At 46.6% G+C, this 16,294-nt stretch overlaps 1 protein-coding gene across 1 annotated transcript; it reads right to left on the bottom strand.

Moving 5' to 3' along the window:
- Nucleotides 1-9,899: 9,899 nt before the first annotated feature.
- NEUROD1 (neuronal differentiation 1) lies at nt 9,900-10,988 on the bottom strand. Its single transcript, XM_005155172.3, has one exon. It carries the CDS (start codon nt 10,977-10,979, stop codon nt 9,900-9,902), a length of 1,080 nt encoding a protein of 359 aa, XP_005155229.2. The 5' UTR covers nt 10,980-10,988.
- Between the last annotated feature and the right edge of the window lie 5,306 nt (nt 10,989-16,294).

Genomic DNA, 16,294 nt, shown 5'->3' with positions numbered 1-16,294 from the left:
TAAACGTGTCCCCCAGCGAAGGACAGGACGCGTGGAGCGGGGCAGAGAGCAGCCTGGCACGGACCAAAGCAGTACTGCACTGCTGCCGTCCAGCCTGCGCCCGGTACCGCACCAACCCCGGACCCCAAAAGAGATACTGTAGGTGCTTCGCAGGGTGGCGGTGGGAAAGGTCAGGGGCACTGTGATGTCTGACGAGGTTTTATTTCTCTTCCTTCCCTAAGAAGAGCAATAAAGGAGCACCCCAGTTACAGACACTCATTTTGTCTGTCAGTCCTGTATGTCTTCTGCTTTTCTATCATCATTAATAATTAGTTTTAATTAGCCTTGGAAAACTACAGCACGAAGTCAGACCACACAAGATGAAGTCATAATAAACCTTTCATACTAAAAAGGTCAAGTCTTTTACAGGTTGTGCCTATCACTTAGCCTTAAGATTAATACCATGTTGACATTCATGGTGCAAAACAGAGTATTATTATAAACTTAGGTGGAGGTAACACATTTGCATATACCCTTTATGTAACTCTTAATCTGATACAAACTCATACAACATTAGATTCCATATCAAGTGGGCTAATGCAGAAAGCATAGCCAGAATGTTTTATAGTCATCCATCACCATCAAAACTTGAACACAGAGGAGGCAGATCGCTTCTTCACTCCCCTGCTGTAAATGATAGATTTTACTGTTTGGAGGTGTGACAGCTTTACTCACAGGTGCTGTAAAATTCACTGATGACAATCACATTAGAGCTCCAACATCAATTTATAAGGTGCTCCTGAGGCTGCAAGGGCTTAACTTGAAAGAAAACAGAAAGGGTTTTTTTTAGTTCTGAGCTGTATAATGTCATGGTGGCATATTACTGCATGAAAAGGGTATTTTTAAAAGAGCAGTTTAGTCATTTTATCTTTAGCATTTATAATAAGACAAATCTACACTGTTCCCCTGAGAAATAAAGTAATAAATTTAAAATATCACCTTTTTTGATACAAATTATAGTTCAAACTGCATGTCAAAATATCCAAGGCTTTACCTGTGATGTCTGGCCCTCTAGAAGAGAGATAGTGTCACTGGTGAGGAAATCTGATTGTCTGCAATTAAACCAGCTGTGAGTGCCTGAGATGATACCTGATTTCATGACTGAACTGCCTACCTCAATAGTTACATAAAACCCTATACCAGGCTTATTATAAGATAGTTTAAAGACATTTAAAAAGTCACTATGGTACAGCTTTTTGATGTTTATTTCCATCTATTACTTTGCCACATCTATGCTCTGAGTATTTGCTAAATATGCAACCTGTAAGTGCTTTTCAGTTTGCATGGAGCTATTGAAATAGCTTTCCCTGAAATGTAGCCCTCAACAAGTTGTTTTCTGAATCATAACATGAACACAAACTTTCTGTTTGCTTAAGGCTATTGGTGTCAATAGTCTTGTTCAGATTTTAATAGTGTCAATACTTGTTGTCCCTTACATCTTCTTTGGTGGGATATAAATATCTTGAATGCAGAGTAATCAGATAAAGTGTAAACTGTGGAAGATGTGTGCAAAATATGTCTTTTTGCCTAAATATAACTGCATGACAAGGCAGGAAAAGCCAGGAGCCAAACAAACAAGCTTGGGTTACCAATTTATCATTCTGGTACAACAGTAGATGAAGCAATTAAACCTGTGTCTGTTATTTGGCATTGCTGATCTTTAATGTGTTTGCATTGATGTCATGCAAAAGGAAAGCTAAATCATTAACTAGAAGATAAAGCACAACATGAAACTGGATATAGCTGAATCAATTTTGAGGCTGTATGCCCTTTATAATCCCCTACAGTCATTTGTATTTGTTTCTGGGACCATTTATTAGCCTATCCCACCTATTTATATTACACATTGTCACCAGATAGTTTCTTCCAAGGTACAGGAAAGGATGATATCTGGTTTAGAACCATAAAATAATACTATTTTCAGTAACATCAGTGAGAGACTACGGCAGTTCCCAAGAGACTTGTAATACCCTTCAATTGATAGCATTAAAACTTCTAACACCCTTTTACTGATATTACTTGAAAGGTGTATTAAACCAATAAATTAATAAGATACTAAAATGTAGTAGACAAGAAATATAAAATAGTAAGAGAATTGTATGTAACAAAAACCGTATGTTCACACTTGATTTGCTACTTTTCATAAATCCCTGGTCCCCACAGTCCTTTGCAAGTCTGAGGCACACTTTTTCCAGTGGAAAAAATAATACTCTAAGCAAATCCATCCTAATAGATTTATTATTTTTTTTAATATTACAACTTTCAGATTTGCACAGTTTTGAAAAGCATTCAGACTGAATTTGGAAAAACATGTAAAAGTCCAGTGATATCATCCATTTTCTAGACTGTCTGGAAGTCTCACACACAAATCTTCCTTGTCTCTTCTTATAAGAAGGGTAGTATCAATAATCTCATGTAGTATCCTGTGTGATGTTGCCATATTAGAGGAAAAAGAGATACACAAGGAAAACAGTAAGTGTATAGAAAGAATCGCATAGTACGCAAATAATACAGATCACTGAATTTACACATAACAGCCTTGATTTCTTCTACATCTTTAATCATAATCAGAATTTGGAAGTGGAGTATGTAGGTACCTGTGAGGTCAGAATGATCAAGGGACATCTAGAAACACAGTATGCTGCGCAAGGGACAGGGATGATGCAGAAGTCATTCAAAGTCACCAAAAGCAGCTAAATATTTTACTTTCCTGTTCTCTTGTGTGCATTTTTATTCAATGGCAATGCACACATGAACACAGAGAAGCCCTATTAATCTATTAATAAGGAGTAAAGAGGTTGAAGGACACTTTATAATAAAAATCCTTCAAATTGAAATTTGCAGCTCTTCAGATAGCCTCCAGAAGTATTCTTTGAATATTTATAAATATGTAGTGTTTTCCATGCATAAAGTAATTCTGTCTTTGAATTTAATGTACCTCCTTCAATTTAAGGGTGACTAAATATGCAGTGCATGAGAACATGTATCTCGTCAGCAGATCTCTACAAGTTATAGCTTCTTATTTTTTTGCCAGTAATAAATATGGAAATTATGCATTCTTCCAGTGTATAAGGAATAAGAAAAAAAAAATCATAGAACTGCATCCACAGAACAGTTTTCTGTTAGTCTGAATCCTAGGTTACTCTGTTACTCTATTTTACTTTGGGAGCCTATGGAGCTGCCTTACAAATTGTCTTAACATTTTTGTTTGTTTTAAACAAATAGCTGAAGTAAAGTGGAGCAGCAGAAAAGGGAGGTGGGGGCACACCAAGAAGGGAAGCAAAATAATTGCTAGGGCACAGCAAGGGCCAGCTGCTCTCTCATAGCCTGGGAACTAAGGAGGACCACAGGGCTAGCAAGGCAGAGGCCTTTCAGGCCAGCACCCACCTGATGGTACTTGTGCAAGGAAACCCAGGGGAGGGTGGTATCCTCCAAGAATCCAAATCATGAGGCATGTTCATGGTAAAGAGGCTGTACCTAACCTGAATACCACCATCCCCTTGTATTTCTGAAGGAAGGAGTGGTTGCCCCAGGCTGAGGTTAAATAGAGCTCCAGGCCCTTAGGTGGGATTGGTAGGGGAGTTGCAGGTGAGGCTGGTTAGGGCTTTTAAGTCTCAGTAGTGCTTTCAGTAGTTAGAGGAATAGGGGGAGTAATGGTAAAGAAAGGGAAAAGTAGGCTGTTCCATAAGGGAAATAGAGCTGAGAGTGGCCATAGATCAGGTAGGGTCCTACGTTTCTACCCAGGATGAGCAGAGCTGTGTGTAGCCAGGTTCAGCAAATCCAGGTACCTAGGTAAACCCATTCCAACATGGTAAGTCCACTATCAAGCTGAAAAGCAAAATCAGCATGTCTGGTGGTAGTAACCTGTATCAGTGCTAGCCCAGCCATCACCAAGGAAGTCTGTACTGTCAAGGCACATCCAAGGTCAAGTAAGGATACTAAGCTTGTAGGTTACAGCTTGGATATAGCCAGGCACAAGCAGCTGCAGTGTCACCAAGGCAGGTATCTGGGGTAAGAGCCTCCTCATAAACACTGTTCTTGCATGAGGGAGGGCAGATTTCCCTTGTGCCTTCTTTAGAGCCTGTTTTCTGCAGTCTAAACTCAGGGGAGAGATTGCTCCATGGTGGGGTGCTGGCCTTGAGAATAAGCATATGAATTAGGAACACGGAGTATTCTCCGAGTCTGGACAATAGATGAGCTAACCTGTTCTTGTCTAGTAGTGTTTCTCTCTGGATGTCTTCTTGCTGTCTAAGTGCTGAGAAGTAGTGGGAGTCTTAGAAGTCTTTTCCAGAAGAACCTTGTGAAGGAAGAGAAGAGGTTGGACAGCCTATAGCAAAAATAACAAGTGGTGGCAGTGCAGTTTTTACTGAAGAAAAGCAAGCAAGTAAAGCATGCTATTGGAAAAGATATCTTCTCACATCAAGAAGAATAGGTAGAAAAATGCAAGAAGGTTAACAGGCAAGAAATGGGAAGGCCAGGTTTTGATTCATGGATAATGGGATACTGAAGTTAAGGGATGGGTATTAAGGGGATGCTGTGAGAAAAACACCTTATGCCTAATCTGGAGGATTCAGCTGGACATTTCTGATAGCTGTCTTGTTTCAGTAGCTGATAGAGATCTGCTTCTGGAGAAACCTGAGTTTTGAAATTGGCAGCATACCCTTGGCTTGTATGGTTTTCTGGCTACAGTGTCTGTTTGCACAATGAAGGTTTAATGTGTACTCAGTTATACTTCAGCTGTTAATTCCAAATATTAGCTCTTCTGAGTATGTTCCCTTCTTACATTGCTACCCTAGGAAAAAAAAATGTATCTCTCAATATTAATTCAACTCTGTTGTGTTAGTTTACATTTTTTGAAGAGGCATTAATCAGAACACCAGACTTTACAGAATAAGTACTAAATTATTTTGAAGGCATCAATTATCTGTGAAAGGTAACATTACTATTACTAACCATCTTTTTATATGTCTAAAAAGGAGAAGGAAAGCATCAAAAAAGAGAAAGAAGAGCAGGTAAGGAAAAGAAAGTCTGAAATTCTGGAGATGGACAAATCCCTGCAAAGAGAAGTGTAATTATTATGCAGGAATAAGAAGCTGCAAGAATGGAGTCCGAAATTTAAGTCATTCCTGAGACCATCACGACCTGAAAACAGTCTTAATGAGAACAACAGAGGAAAATGTGGTAATGGAAAGGAATCTAAAAATGAGAATCTGTTGATTAGAGGATGCTTTTTCTTTGCATTGAGGTTGACATGCTGTCATTTCAAGGTAATAAACTCTGAAAATTGTTTTCTGTTTTTCTATCACCAAAATGTTGGCAAATAGTGTAAATCTTAACTGCTTCTTGTATGAAATTAAATATAAGCAACTAAATCTGTGCTGAAAACTACTACAAACTAGGAAACTGAAAGCCAGAGCTGATATTCTGTTTTACATACCCTGTAGGCAACCTAAATACTTAGGAGAATGCTTTGAGAGCATTGTCAGTTTTAATTTTGTATTGCATATCTTCTGACAGTTTGTTAAATACATATATGAATTATTTAAAAAACACTTATGTACATATTTAACAGTCTATTTGTAGATATTCAGCTCACTGTTCTGATGCGTATTCATGTACCATGTTTTCCAAGGGATATTTTGTAATATGGGATTTTCAGCTAAGGAAACAGACCATTTATAATTTTTGAAATAATTACCATACAACCCATGCTGGTCCATAAAACCAAAGAGCAATTTCTGCCTGTTTTCCTTAAAAGAGCACCAGGCAGAACTCCAGATTCATTTCTGCATGTTCTTTCTCAATAGGAATGAGTGAGAACTGAGTGGGTTTTGTTTGACTGGTTGGGGTTTTTTTTGTGTGTGTGTTTGTGGGGATGTTTTTTGGTTTTACTCATATATAAACAAGAATGGAATTTAAAACCACGACAAGATTGTTCTTATTACAGAAGTATATGGTCTTTTAAAGAGGAGACACATTTTTAACATGTCAAAAGCACTTACTAAGATCGTGGTAGATCCAGTTTTGATCAGTTACCATACTGATCTAATTGCAAGAATTTTTACTGGTACAGATGATAGAACAGACTTGATTTACATGTTCTCAAGATTTAGTTTAGAATTATTTCTATTAATACCTATTACCTCTGGAATGATGTGCTGCTTTTTAATATTAGTTTATTAAAATTCTGGAAGATCATCTTCTGGAGAATGCAATGCTCTGCTTTTTTTTTCTGGTGAATTTGGGGATATTGGTTCTTCTTGAATTTACTTCCCTTCATCTAAGATGTCCTCCTGAAGGCACTAGGCCAAAGTCTGATGTTTAGGCATATTTGTCATTCTGGCTTGGTAAAACCTGAGGCTTCAGTCTCGGACATCGTGTGAATGTAACCTGTAATTCAACCACTTCAGATCCTTCTGTCATAGCTGGGCCTCAGCTGTATCATGGTCAGTGATGGGTCCATAACCTCTAGACCTTCTACTCTTGCTTCAGGAAACTAAGAAAGGAAAAGTGACAAGTTGCGCTTGTTACTCATGTGCTGTACATGTACAGATTTCATCAGGGTCTTCTCAAGTTTGCCCTGGTGGCAGAACAATTTCTGCTGTCGGAAGCAGAACATAAAGAAGGGGAAGGCCAACAAGCCAAGCAAAAATAAAGTCCTAGGCCTGTACTGAGTGACCCAATATGTGTGCATATACAATACAACCCCAGAGTTCCCTCTGCATGTGGAAGTTGGATAATCCTACTATAGTCTTAGCCAATTAGTGATATGTTCATAGGAGAAGAACAGTGTGAGTAATTCTTTCCTTTGAAAGAGACCTTGATAGACCTTCCTGTGAGGGAGTCATGAGCAGAGATTTTAAAATTTGGCTTGATATTAGCAGTGAGAAAATTATAATGGAGGCATGAGAAGCAGCAGCAATAGGTGGGGGAGAAGATCTCCAATATTTTATAAAGGGGGGGAGGAACTAAACTAATTGAAATAACAAAACTCACAAGTAATTTGTAAAATGGAGCCTCTAGTTACCAAGATGCCTAATTAATTTTACTTATTAGGTTGCTCATAACATTAAAAATACCATTCTCTCTACTGTATGACAGTAGCAAATGTTCAGATAGCCTAGGCAGATCTTTTAAGTTAAAACTGCACTGGCCAGAGGAGTTGAATTTTGTTATTAATCATGGAAAAAAAAGTAAAGGTAATTGAAAAGGTTTCTTGTGGTTTGGAAATGCCTTCCAAATATTCATTAAACATTTAAGCGGCTAAATTTGCAGAATATGTTCCTGACATTGGCACTGGTTCTGTGGTATTTCTCTCATCAGATGGAAGGACTGTGTGTTATGCAGAGTGCATTCATGCATAAACAATATAATTTTCATAAATTAAAACCTCCCCTGCAGAAGGAACATCTGTGCCTGCCTTTGAATAAAAGATGGTGGCATGCGAGTTGCCCCTTGACTGACTAGAAGAATCCTTATGTTCAAGGAGAAGGCGCATAACCAGAAAGCGAGAGTGCCTGGGACACCTTTTTCAATTTTATCTGGAAAAGCGTCATTCATCCCTCTCCCTCCCTCAGGTTACCCAGGATACGTTTAGCTGAGTTGCCACTGACTGGGACAGATTTATCGGGTGCTTGAAAAGTTGGCTTTTGTTTGCTCGCTTTTCAGATACAGCAACAGTTTTGGGAGTGCGGGACTGCGAGCTCGGGCAGAACCGGCGTCGCAATGAATTCCTATCATGCTTTTAGTAGGGAAGACCGGCAACAAGGGTGCGGCAGCATCAGTGCAGGTTTGCAACGCTTACGCATTTGATTTCCATAGCTATAAACACCTTTAAAATAGACTCCAACAGCTTGATTTCTTCTGGGAAAACATAATGCTCTCATCCACAGGAGAGCCTGTTCACTTTCTGCTGGCTTTAAGTGAAATATTTATGAGAGCCCCTTCCGCTTTGTGACAAGACTTCATATAAGGTATTTCAGGGAACCTCTTTAGTCTGTTTCTAACTGTAGGAGGCAAAGACCTGTTGCTAATTGCTCCTGGTCATTAGGGGAATTGCTCTCCCGCAGGTTGTGTCTCTGGGTTCCTTAAGCCCCAGAATAATCAGTGAAGATTAAAGAAACACATGTTTCCCGTCTGGGAGGAGGGGAGACGGCGAATCGATAGCGCCGGTTCCAGGGCTGGCTGGCGGGGGAAGGAGCACCTGCTGCCGGAGCTGAAACGGCATTTTCCCTGTGTGCCAGGCCTGGCTAGGCGCGGAAAGCCGCGCCGGTATCACGGGACGGGCGCTCCCTCCGTAACCTGAGAAGGGAGACGGGACTGAGCTGGGGCAAACCGGCAGCCACAGCTCCTTGGCGGGCGGTGTTTCGGGTCCCTGTTTCCCTAATTCGACAATTTAGCATTGCAAACGGCCCCCTTCGCTGTAAAGAAACGAACAAAATTCCCTTCCCTTCCCCCCCCCTCCCCCCCCATCTTCCATCTTTCTGTCGAAACCCCTCAAGGTAAGTAAAGAACCCATGTCCTTTTTTGTAGTCCAATTTTATTCTACAAATAATAAGTGTTGCACCTTTCATGAGCTATCCGAATAAAACAATAATCCCATAGGAATTACTTACACTAAGAAAAAATAATAATCACATTTAAGGAGAAATGCAACATTCGACCAAATGTTCAATACTATGTTGTTGCCAAAGGACGGATGTTTTCCTAAAATCCCAGTGTGCATTACACCATAATATACAGGATTACAAACAAAATTACAGTACAGATTGATTCCAGTTGAACCAGCGTTACATTTCAAACAGCACTTATTCTGGACTGCATTGTACATGCAATAGCTATTGTTCTAATTACCGATTAAATGGTCTGAATTTGTTTCAAGCTACCGTACTAATCGACTACAATAGGTATATAGCCCGACTTTAACAACCTGATTAGTTTTAGGTTCCGATTTTAAAGATGAGCATATGACAACCACGGATTGTGTGAACATGTATAAAATCATGCATTTATATCGCCTGGAAACATTAACATCTTCAAGTTCTCTTCAGAAAAACCACGGAATGCCACGGGCTTCAAAGACTAAAAAGAAACAGTGCAAATTGTATGTGATAGTCAAGCAGCTTTTGATTTTAAAAGGGTGTTGGCATTTGCTTATAATCTTTATATACAAGTTTGTGCAAGTAATGTGTTGAATTGATATGTTTTAATAGAAAATAAGTCTCTCGTTCTTATATCTTCTCAAGACCTAGGGGATCTGGTTCTTGCTGTAGGGGGGGAGAGGAGAAAGAAAAGGAAAAGAGAAAATAAAGAAAGAACCAAAAAAAAAGATACTTTCATGGGAAAGAAATTGCCCGGATTGTGCATTTCTTTTTTTTTTCTTCTTCTTCAACTATTTGAAAGGAAGTGCTAAGGCAACATAACTTCTCTAAGCACTTTTCTGCTGGTTTAAATTAGTTAAATCATTTTGTATAAATTAGATATAATTCTACCTTTCCGATATGTATAAAAATTGATGAAGCTGCATGGTTTAAAATAGGAAATTCACGTTATAAAAAGTCATTAAAAATTCTGTACAAAATCACAACAAAATAATTCAGCATGGGAAAGGTAACAAGTAGTAAAACGTTGGTTGAAAAATAGAGATTTCATATATATTTTGTAATTGGCCCATCGCTAGTTTAAAAATTGCATAGATCCTAATTATTGCTTGTGATTTTGTTATCCCGATCAGGTAATTGGCGCGATCCCGGTGCCGCTGCCGCGCGTTTACAGCGTCGCTCCGAGGACTGTAAACAAGGCGGTGGCCGCCGGCAGGCTCGGCTCTTCCCCTCCCCGTCCCGCGGCGGGTCGGGGGAGGCTCAGTCGTGGAAGATGGCGTTGAGCTGGGCGCTGAGGACCCGCTCGTGGTGCGGGTGTCCCTCGTAGGGCGCCAGGCCGTCGACCGGGAGCTCGCAGCGGGAGGCGGCGGCCGGGAAGATGGCGGCGTGGGATGGCGCGGCGGCCAGCGTGGCGGCAGCGGCCGGGTAGTGCATGGTGAAGGCGTAGCTCTTGTCGAAGTCGGCGGCCGGCTCGTGCTTGAAGGAGAAGTTCCCGTTGACGCTGAGGGGCGGGCTGAGCGGCCCGTCGAAGGCGGGGCTGGCGCCCTCCGCCAGGCCGCTCTCGAAGAAGGGCTCCAGCGCGGCGCCGTAGGCGTGCGGCGGCTTGAGGTGGAAGAGGTGGGAGCTGTCCATGGTGCCGTAGGGCGGGCTGGGGAGCCCCGGCGACTGGTACGGGTAGGGGTGAGCCGGGAAGGGCGGCCCCGCCGCCGCCACGTGCGGCGGCACCTCCTGGCTCTGCTCGGGGAGGAAGGTCCGCGGGTTGAGCTGCAGGCAGCCGGCTACCAGGTTGGTGGTGGGCTGCGAGAGGCCCTTGCAGAGGGTTTGCACGAAGGAGACCAGGTCGGGGCTCTTGCCCGAGCGCAGGATCTCGGAGAGTGCCCAGATGTAGTTCTTGGCCAGGCGCAGGGTCTCAATCTTGGAGAGTTTCTGCGTCTTGGAGTAGCAGGGCACCACCTTACGCAGGTTGTCCAAGGCTGCATTCAGGCCGTGCATGCGGTTGCGCTCCCGGGCGTTGGCCTTCATGCGCCGCAACTTGAAACGCTCCATACGTGCCTTGGTCATCTTCTTCTTCTTGGGGCCCCGTCTCTTGGGCTTCTGGTCGTCGTCCTCCTCCTCCTCTTCTTCTTCCTCCTCTTCGTCCAAGTCGTCGTCCTCCTCCTCTTCCTCGGCGTTCCGAAGAGAGTCCTCCTCAGCCTCTCCGTGCAGACCCTCCAGGTCCTCCTCCTTCTTGTCCACCTCGTGCTCCTCGTCCTGGGAGCTGAGGCACTCGTCCGTCCAGCTTGGGGGGCCCTGGGGCTGGGGCTCGCCCATTAGCCCACTCTCGCTGTACGACTTGGTCATGGCGAGCCTCTGTATCGCGGAGGAGACAGAAAAGAACCGCGTCAGCACCGGGACAGGCAGCCGCGGCCCCGATCAGCGACCCGCGGCGGGGGGGAAGCCGTCCGCGATCCCCCCTCCTTGCTCCCCCCGTCCCCTCCCGAGGGAGGCCCCGGCCTCCCCACGGTGCCAGCGCAAAGTTTCAATTGTCTCCGTGGTCCTGCCTTATAATCAAGTTGACATATGTTCCAACGCCGTTATGTAACTCGCTGATATTAGTGGGGAATATAAGCAGATTACGTGTGCGTGGGGCACCCCGGGCAGCACGGCGACAGCAGACCGGGAGGGTTTTAAAAAAGAATTAAATACAAACAAAAAAAAAAATCACACACACACACACAAAAATCCACCCCAAATCACACCCCTTTTGCTGAATACGGAGGGAGAAAAGCGCGGGGACATGCACAGGCCACCCGCAGGGGAGGACGGCCACCCCTGTAGCCTGTCGCCGGCACTTTCCACGTCTCCCCTTCGTCGCTTCCTTGCACGGGACTTCGTACCGCCCCGACGGGAGCAGGGCATCTGCGCCCCCGATCCCGAACCGACACTGCTCATCCCCTCCCGGTCCCGCCGCCGCCCACAGGACTGCCGCTGGTTTCCCGCGGCGGGGGATGTGCCGAACGGCGATAACAGGTGCGGGACCAGCCCCTGCTTTCCGTCTCCATCACCCTGTCCACAGCAGACCGACATCGTCCGCTCGGTTCCAGCGGGGCCCTTGCGGGAGGGGTTGTAACCCTCCGCCGATGGCATCGGGCATACTGGGGAGGAACAATGCCTCCCGCCCGCCGTGCGACTGTCCTTTGCGGAGGAGAGGGAGCTGAAGTTGAGGGGACACAGGTGGAAACACATATACATGTATAATATATGTGCGAACAGGTGCACGCACATATGCATATTTACATGCGTGTATGGACACACATGTGCATATATATATGTGTATACACACACAGATGTGTGCAAGCGGATGGACAGACACAGGTGTGCCCTCGCACAACGGTGGGAGCGACCGTCGCTTCCCGCGACAGCAAGCGACAATACCCCTCGACCCCGCAGACTCCTCTCCCACCCCGGTAGCCACCGCTAACCCCTTTCCCTCGGAAGGATGGGGGGGTGCGGAAACAACCCATTTTCCCGTTACCTCCGTTGCTCAGCCTCTCCTGTGCGGTGACGGTCTCATAACCCCGGCACAGCTCTTCGTGCGAGCAATGAGTTTTGGTGTTGTGGGTCTTTTTTTTTCCCGAGGTTGCACAGCGCCGGGCTCCCCCCGTTATATAGCGGGACCGAGGATGCGCGGCGGGGAGGGGGCCGGCACCGGGACCTGGGTATCGCGGCGATCGCCACCGCCCCAAAACGCGCCTGCGCCCCGCCCCGCTCCCCGCCCCGCCCGGTGGCACGCGCCATATGGCTGCCCACGTCAGGCGCGGCGGCAGTGGTGATGGGCGTCGTTTCACCCCCCCCTTCTACGTTACACCCCTTATTTGTATGCGGCCGTTGAGTCGCCATCTGTCACCGGGCGGCCCCCCGGAGGCGGCGACGGAGAGGGCGAGGTGCGGAGCGGTGCCGCTGCACTCCGCACCTCGCCAGCCCCGCAGCCGCTGGGGAGCCGCATTGTTCCCATTGTTCCGGGGGTGCGACCTCCCCTCGCCCCTAACGGGCGCCTCTGACCCCCCTGGGACTCCCCCGCTGTGGTTCTTCTCCTGGGCTGCTGCGCCCCTCAGTGTGTTTCGCTTTCCCCGGGTTTTTGATGGAATTACCGCCGGTTAACGAGGGGAGTTTGAACTAAAGGCGCTGAGCGACGGCTTTAAAGTCTTTGAACGCCCCGGCGGAGTTTGCAAACACCAGCGAGTTCTAGAGCTGTTCTTGAAAGGGGGAGATATCCCCTTATCGGGTGACGGGGAGAGCTTTGCTGCCGGCACATGTTATCTGGAGATTTAATAAAAATAAATGTAAACCATAATTAAAATCTCCTCGTACGGAACCTGTAATTCCGCCTTGCGGAGATAGATTTGAAAGATTTTTTTTTCAGGTCGGGTTATTTTTAAAACGTTTCCCTCCCGTTCGTGACCTACATAGCCCTGGGGCTGCAGGGGCGGCGGGAGGCGACTCCGAGGGGTGGTGGTGGTGGTAGTGATGTTTGCGTCCCGGGTAATCAAACACAGAGGGCAACGGGCTGAGTTTTGTTACTTCCAAGCTGGCCGGTTACCCGCGTGAGGCGAGGGGCTGTCGCGTCTGGCCACCAAGGCTGGAGCGAGGCGCGCTCGTGTCACCGGTGGCCGCTGCCCTCCCCTGGGGCACGGCCGGGGGGAAAGAGCCGGTGCCTGCCCGCCTACCGGCGGCCCTCACCTGCAGCGAGCCTGTCTCTGGCCGCAGAGCTGCCCCCAAGCAGGGGCTGGGGTCCGGAGGATGCCCGACCCCGGGCAGGGTGTCCCGCCAGGCCCGCCACTCCCTAGTGAGCGCGACTCCCTTAACGGGGCGCTGCCGGAGCGGACTTGGTTTGGAAGCGGTGAGGGCTGGACAGGTATGAGGGAGAAGAATGGGACTGGACCAGCCCCGTCTCAGCTGCGGGAAAACGTCCCCCGTGTTTGGATGGGACTGGCTGTGAATACATCCGGGAGAATGGGGGAACACCAGGCAAGGACACCGGGAGGAGGCTGAATCCCGGTGACAGTGAGAGCTTTCTGGTGCTCGTGTGCCTCTGGGAGCGTTCACACAAACAGCTTCCCGGAGAGCAAAATAAAGTCAACAAACTGTGGGTAGGCAGCTAAGTGTGCAGACAAAGAGGCAGGCGGGCAGGCAGCAGGGCCAGAGCCTGCCGAGGGGGCTAGTTCAGCCCTGGCAGCGGTGGGCGAGGAACACTTGTGGCCGTGGAGGGGCCTGTCCGGCAGGTACAAGGCGCTCCCTGTTGCAGCCCGTCGGGGCCGAGGTCGGGCGCTCTGCTCCGTTGTGGCGAAGTTCGCCGCCGCACCGGCTTCATCCTTCCCGCTCCTCTGGCCACTCCGGCAGCTTCTCCATCTGCTTCTCCTCTCGATCTCTCAGGCAGCCGGCTCTGCTTTCTCCTCTCGGGCCGTCCCCTGGCTCCGCGGCTCCAGTTTCCCACCTTTCCTGCCTCTTCTCTCTCCCCAGCCGCTTGATTTTATCGCTCCAAGCGTGCCTTTTTTTCTCCCTGACCTACAGACTCCTCCTTCTCCATCTGGCTTCTAATTCGGCTTCTGCTTATTTTTCCTCCCGAATTGTTTCTTTTTCATTTTAATTTTTCCTTTCCGTTATTATTTTCCTTTTTCGTTTACTTTCTTTTTCTTTTTTTTTTTGTATTTTCCTTTTTCTTTTTCCCGTTTCCTTTTCCTTTTTTATTTCTCTTGTTATTTTTGCCTTTCATCCCTTTTCCTTCTCTCTCCTTTCCCCCCCGCCTCCCTCCCCACGCCCTCTCCCCCCCTCTCCCGCAGCGCGGCACGCGAACTGCACGCGTCCTAACAAAGCCATGGCCCGGCCCGGCCCCGCCGGCTCCCTCCTCATCTGCTGCCTCGGGCCCCGGCAGGCGGGGAAGCCCTGACGCCGGCTGGGGCCCGGAGGGGCGGGCGGTGGCGTGGGGCGCTGCCGGGTCTGAGCCCTGGCCTGGCCGGGAGCGAGCTGGGAGTAGAGAGGAGTTGTTGCGGGGGGAGCAGCGCTGTGCAAACGCCTTAGAGTCGTTGTCCGGAGCGCGAAATCTGCTCCAGAGGAAATCTCTTGGGTTTGCGGCATTATCTTAATTAAGGTAATTGATTCATATTGCACCTGCGAGAGTGCGGGGGAAGGATGCCTCCCCAAATAGCTTAAAGCTATTGGAGAGAGAAAGCCGCGCTTATAATTTAGCGAGTGATTTACGGCCTGGGCAGCTCGGGCTCTTTGGGCTTGCTCCTCTCGCTGCCATAGTTCTCGTTCCCTCCCTCTCCAGCGAGGCACCCGCACAAGGCCCCAGGGTTATCCTAAATTAAAAAAAAAAAAAAAGAAATAAAAAATTAAGACACAAGGGAAAGTGTCCCTAGCCGCTTCCCCTGCCCCTCGGCCCCGCTCGGTGCAGCTTCTCTATCGCATCCCACCCGTCCCACCGCACAGCGCTGCCAAGGCCAGGTTTGCCTGCCCGGCCCCATCGCAGGGCTCCTCTACTGTCCCTTTGCAAATAACGGCTAGGGAGAGGAGGGCAGCTGCACTCATCGCAAGCTGTCCGGAGCTCTCCGAGCAGCGACCAGCTTGCTCCAGCTGCCCTGGCTCAGAAATCGTCGGCTAGAATAACGCTTTAAAGTCCCGTTCTGGCGCCGGGGTGGTGCTGGGATGCGTCTGCGCCGCACCTTGGACCGTCTCCCTCTCATACGTGTACAGCTGGGTTGGAAATTTGTTCGAACGAGTAAGGTGCCTTTTCGGCTTTTTTCCCCCCCTTCTAAGACTCAGTGTATTAATGCTGTTGAGCCTTCCCCTGTTAGAGAAGTGCTGTTGTTGTTTTAATTCTATAAATGTAAACTTCTATTTAGTTAATGGAAAATACATCACTACCAAGGTTTAATTATCAGCTTTTTAAATGACTCTTTTAGTAAAGTGCACACAATTATGAAATCACAATAGATTTAAAATATAATTCAAATTGATTAAAAAAACCCCAAACCAAACCCAAAACACAAGAACCCCCCAGCAAAACAAATCAGAGAAGTACATACCATTAAAGCAAATGTCTAAATTGTATTGGTAGGCCAACTACCGCCTGAGCTAGAGTTTAAATAGCATCAGCAGTCTTTGCTGTCGGTGTCAGACCACCTCTGTTATTAGGAAAAAGGATTCTTATCAGACGGGATTTAGATGCTGTTATAACTGCAAAATCTAATTATTTTTGATGCAAGCATTTACCCCCAGAGTCCCACCTTGTTTAAATAAAGTGTTTTCCTTCCTCTTGAACAAATGCATTTCCATTTGAATTAAATATTGATAATTTGACCTTTTAGTTCCTTTAACTAATCAAAAGGAAAAAAAAAAATCCAAATGTAGATCTAGTGCCTTACCCTAGTGGGTCTTTCCGCTTGAATAGACACTGAGATTAAATGAGTCAAACTTCCTCTTTCATTGCACTCTCTTTGCACTAATTGCTTATGCAAAAATGCAGATTTGTATTAATTAGTAACTCCACTGATTAGTTCAGTGGTATTTTCACGTAATAAATCATGCTGCAGACACGGTTTTTGGCACATCCCCAGTAGTGGCTCAGGATGCAATAAGTTTTCCATATTAAATAAAATCTTAGCCTAAATCTACCT

Source organism: Melopsittacus undulatus, chromosome 8 (genome assembly GCF_012275295.1).
Source record: "Melopsittacus undulatus isolate bMelUnd1 chromosome 8, bMelUnd1.mat.Z, whole genome shotgun sequence".
Classification (NCBI taxonomy): domain Eukaryota; kingdom Metazoa; phylum Chordata; class Aves; order Psittaciformes; family Psittaculidae; genus Melopsittacus; species Melopsittacus undulatus.
This window is presented reverse-complemented; position numbering and strand designations above follow the sequence as displayed.

Excerpts from the sequence above, each read along its gene's own strand:
- NEUROD1 (XM_005155172.3), bottom strand. The coding sequence starts at position 10,979 with ATGACCAAGTCGTACAGCGAGAGTGGGCTAATGGGCGAGCCCCAGCCC.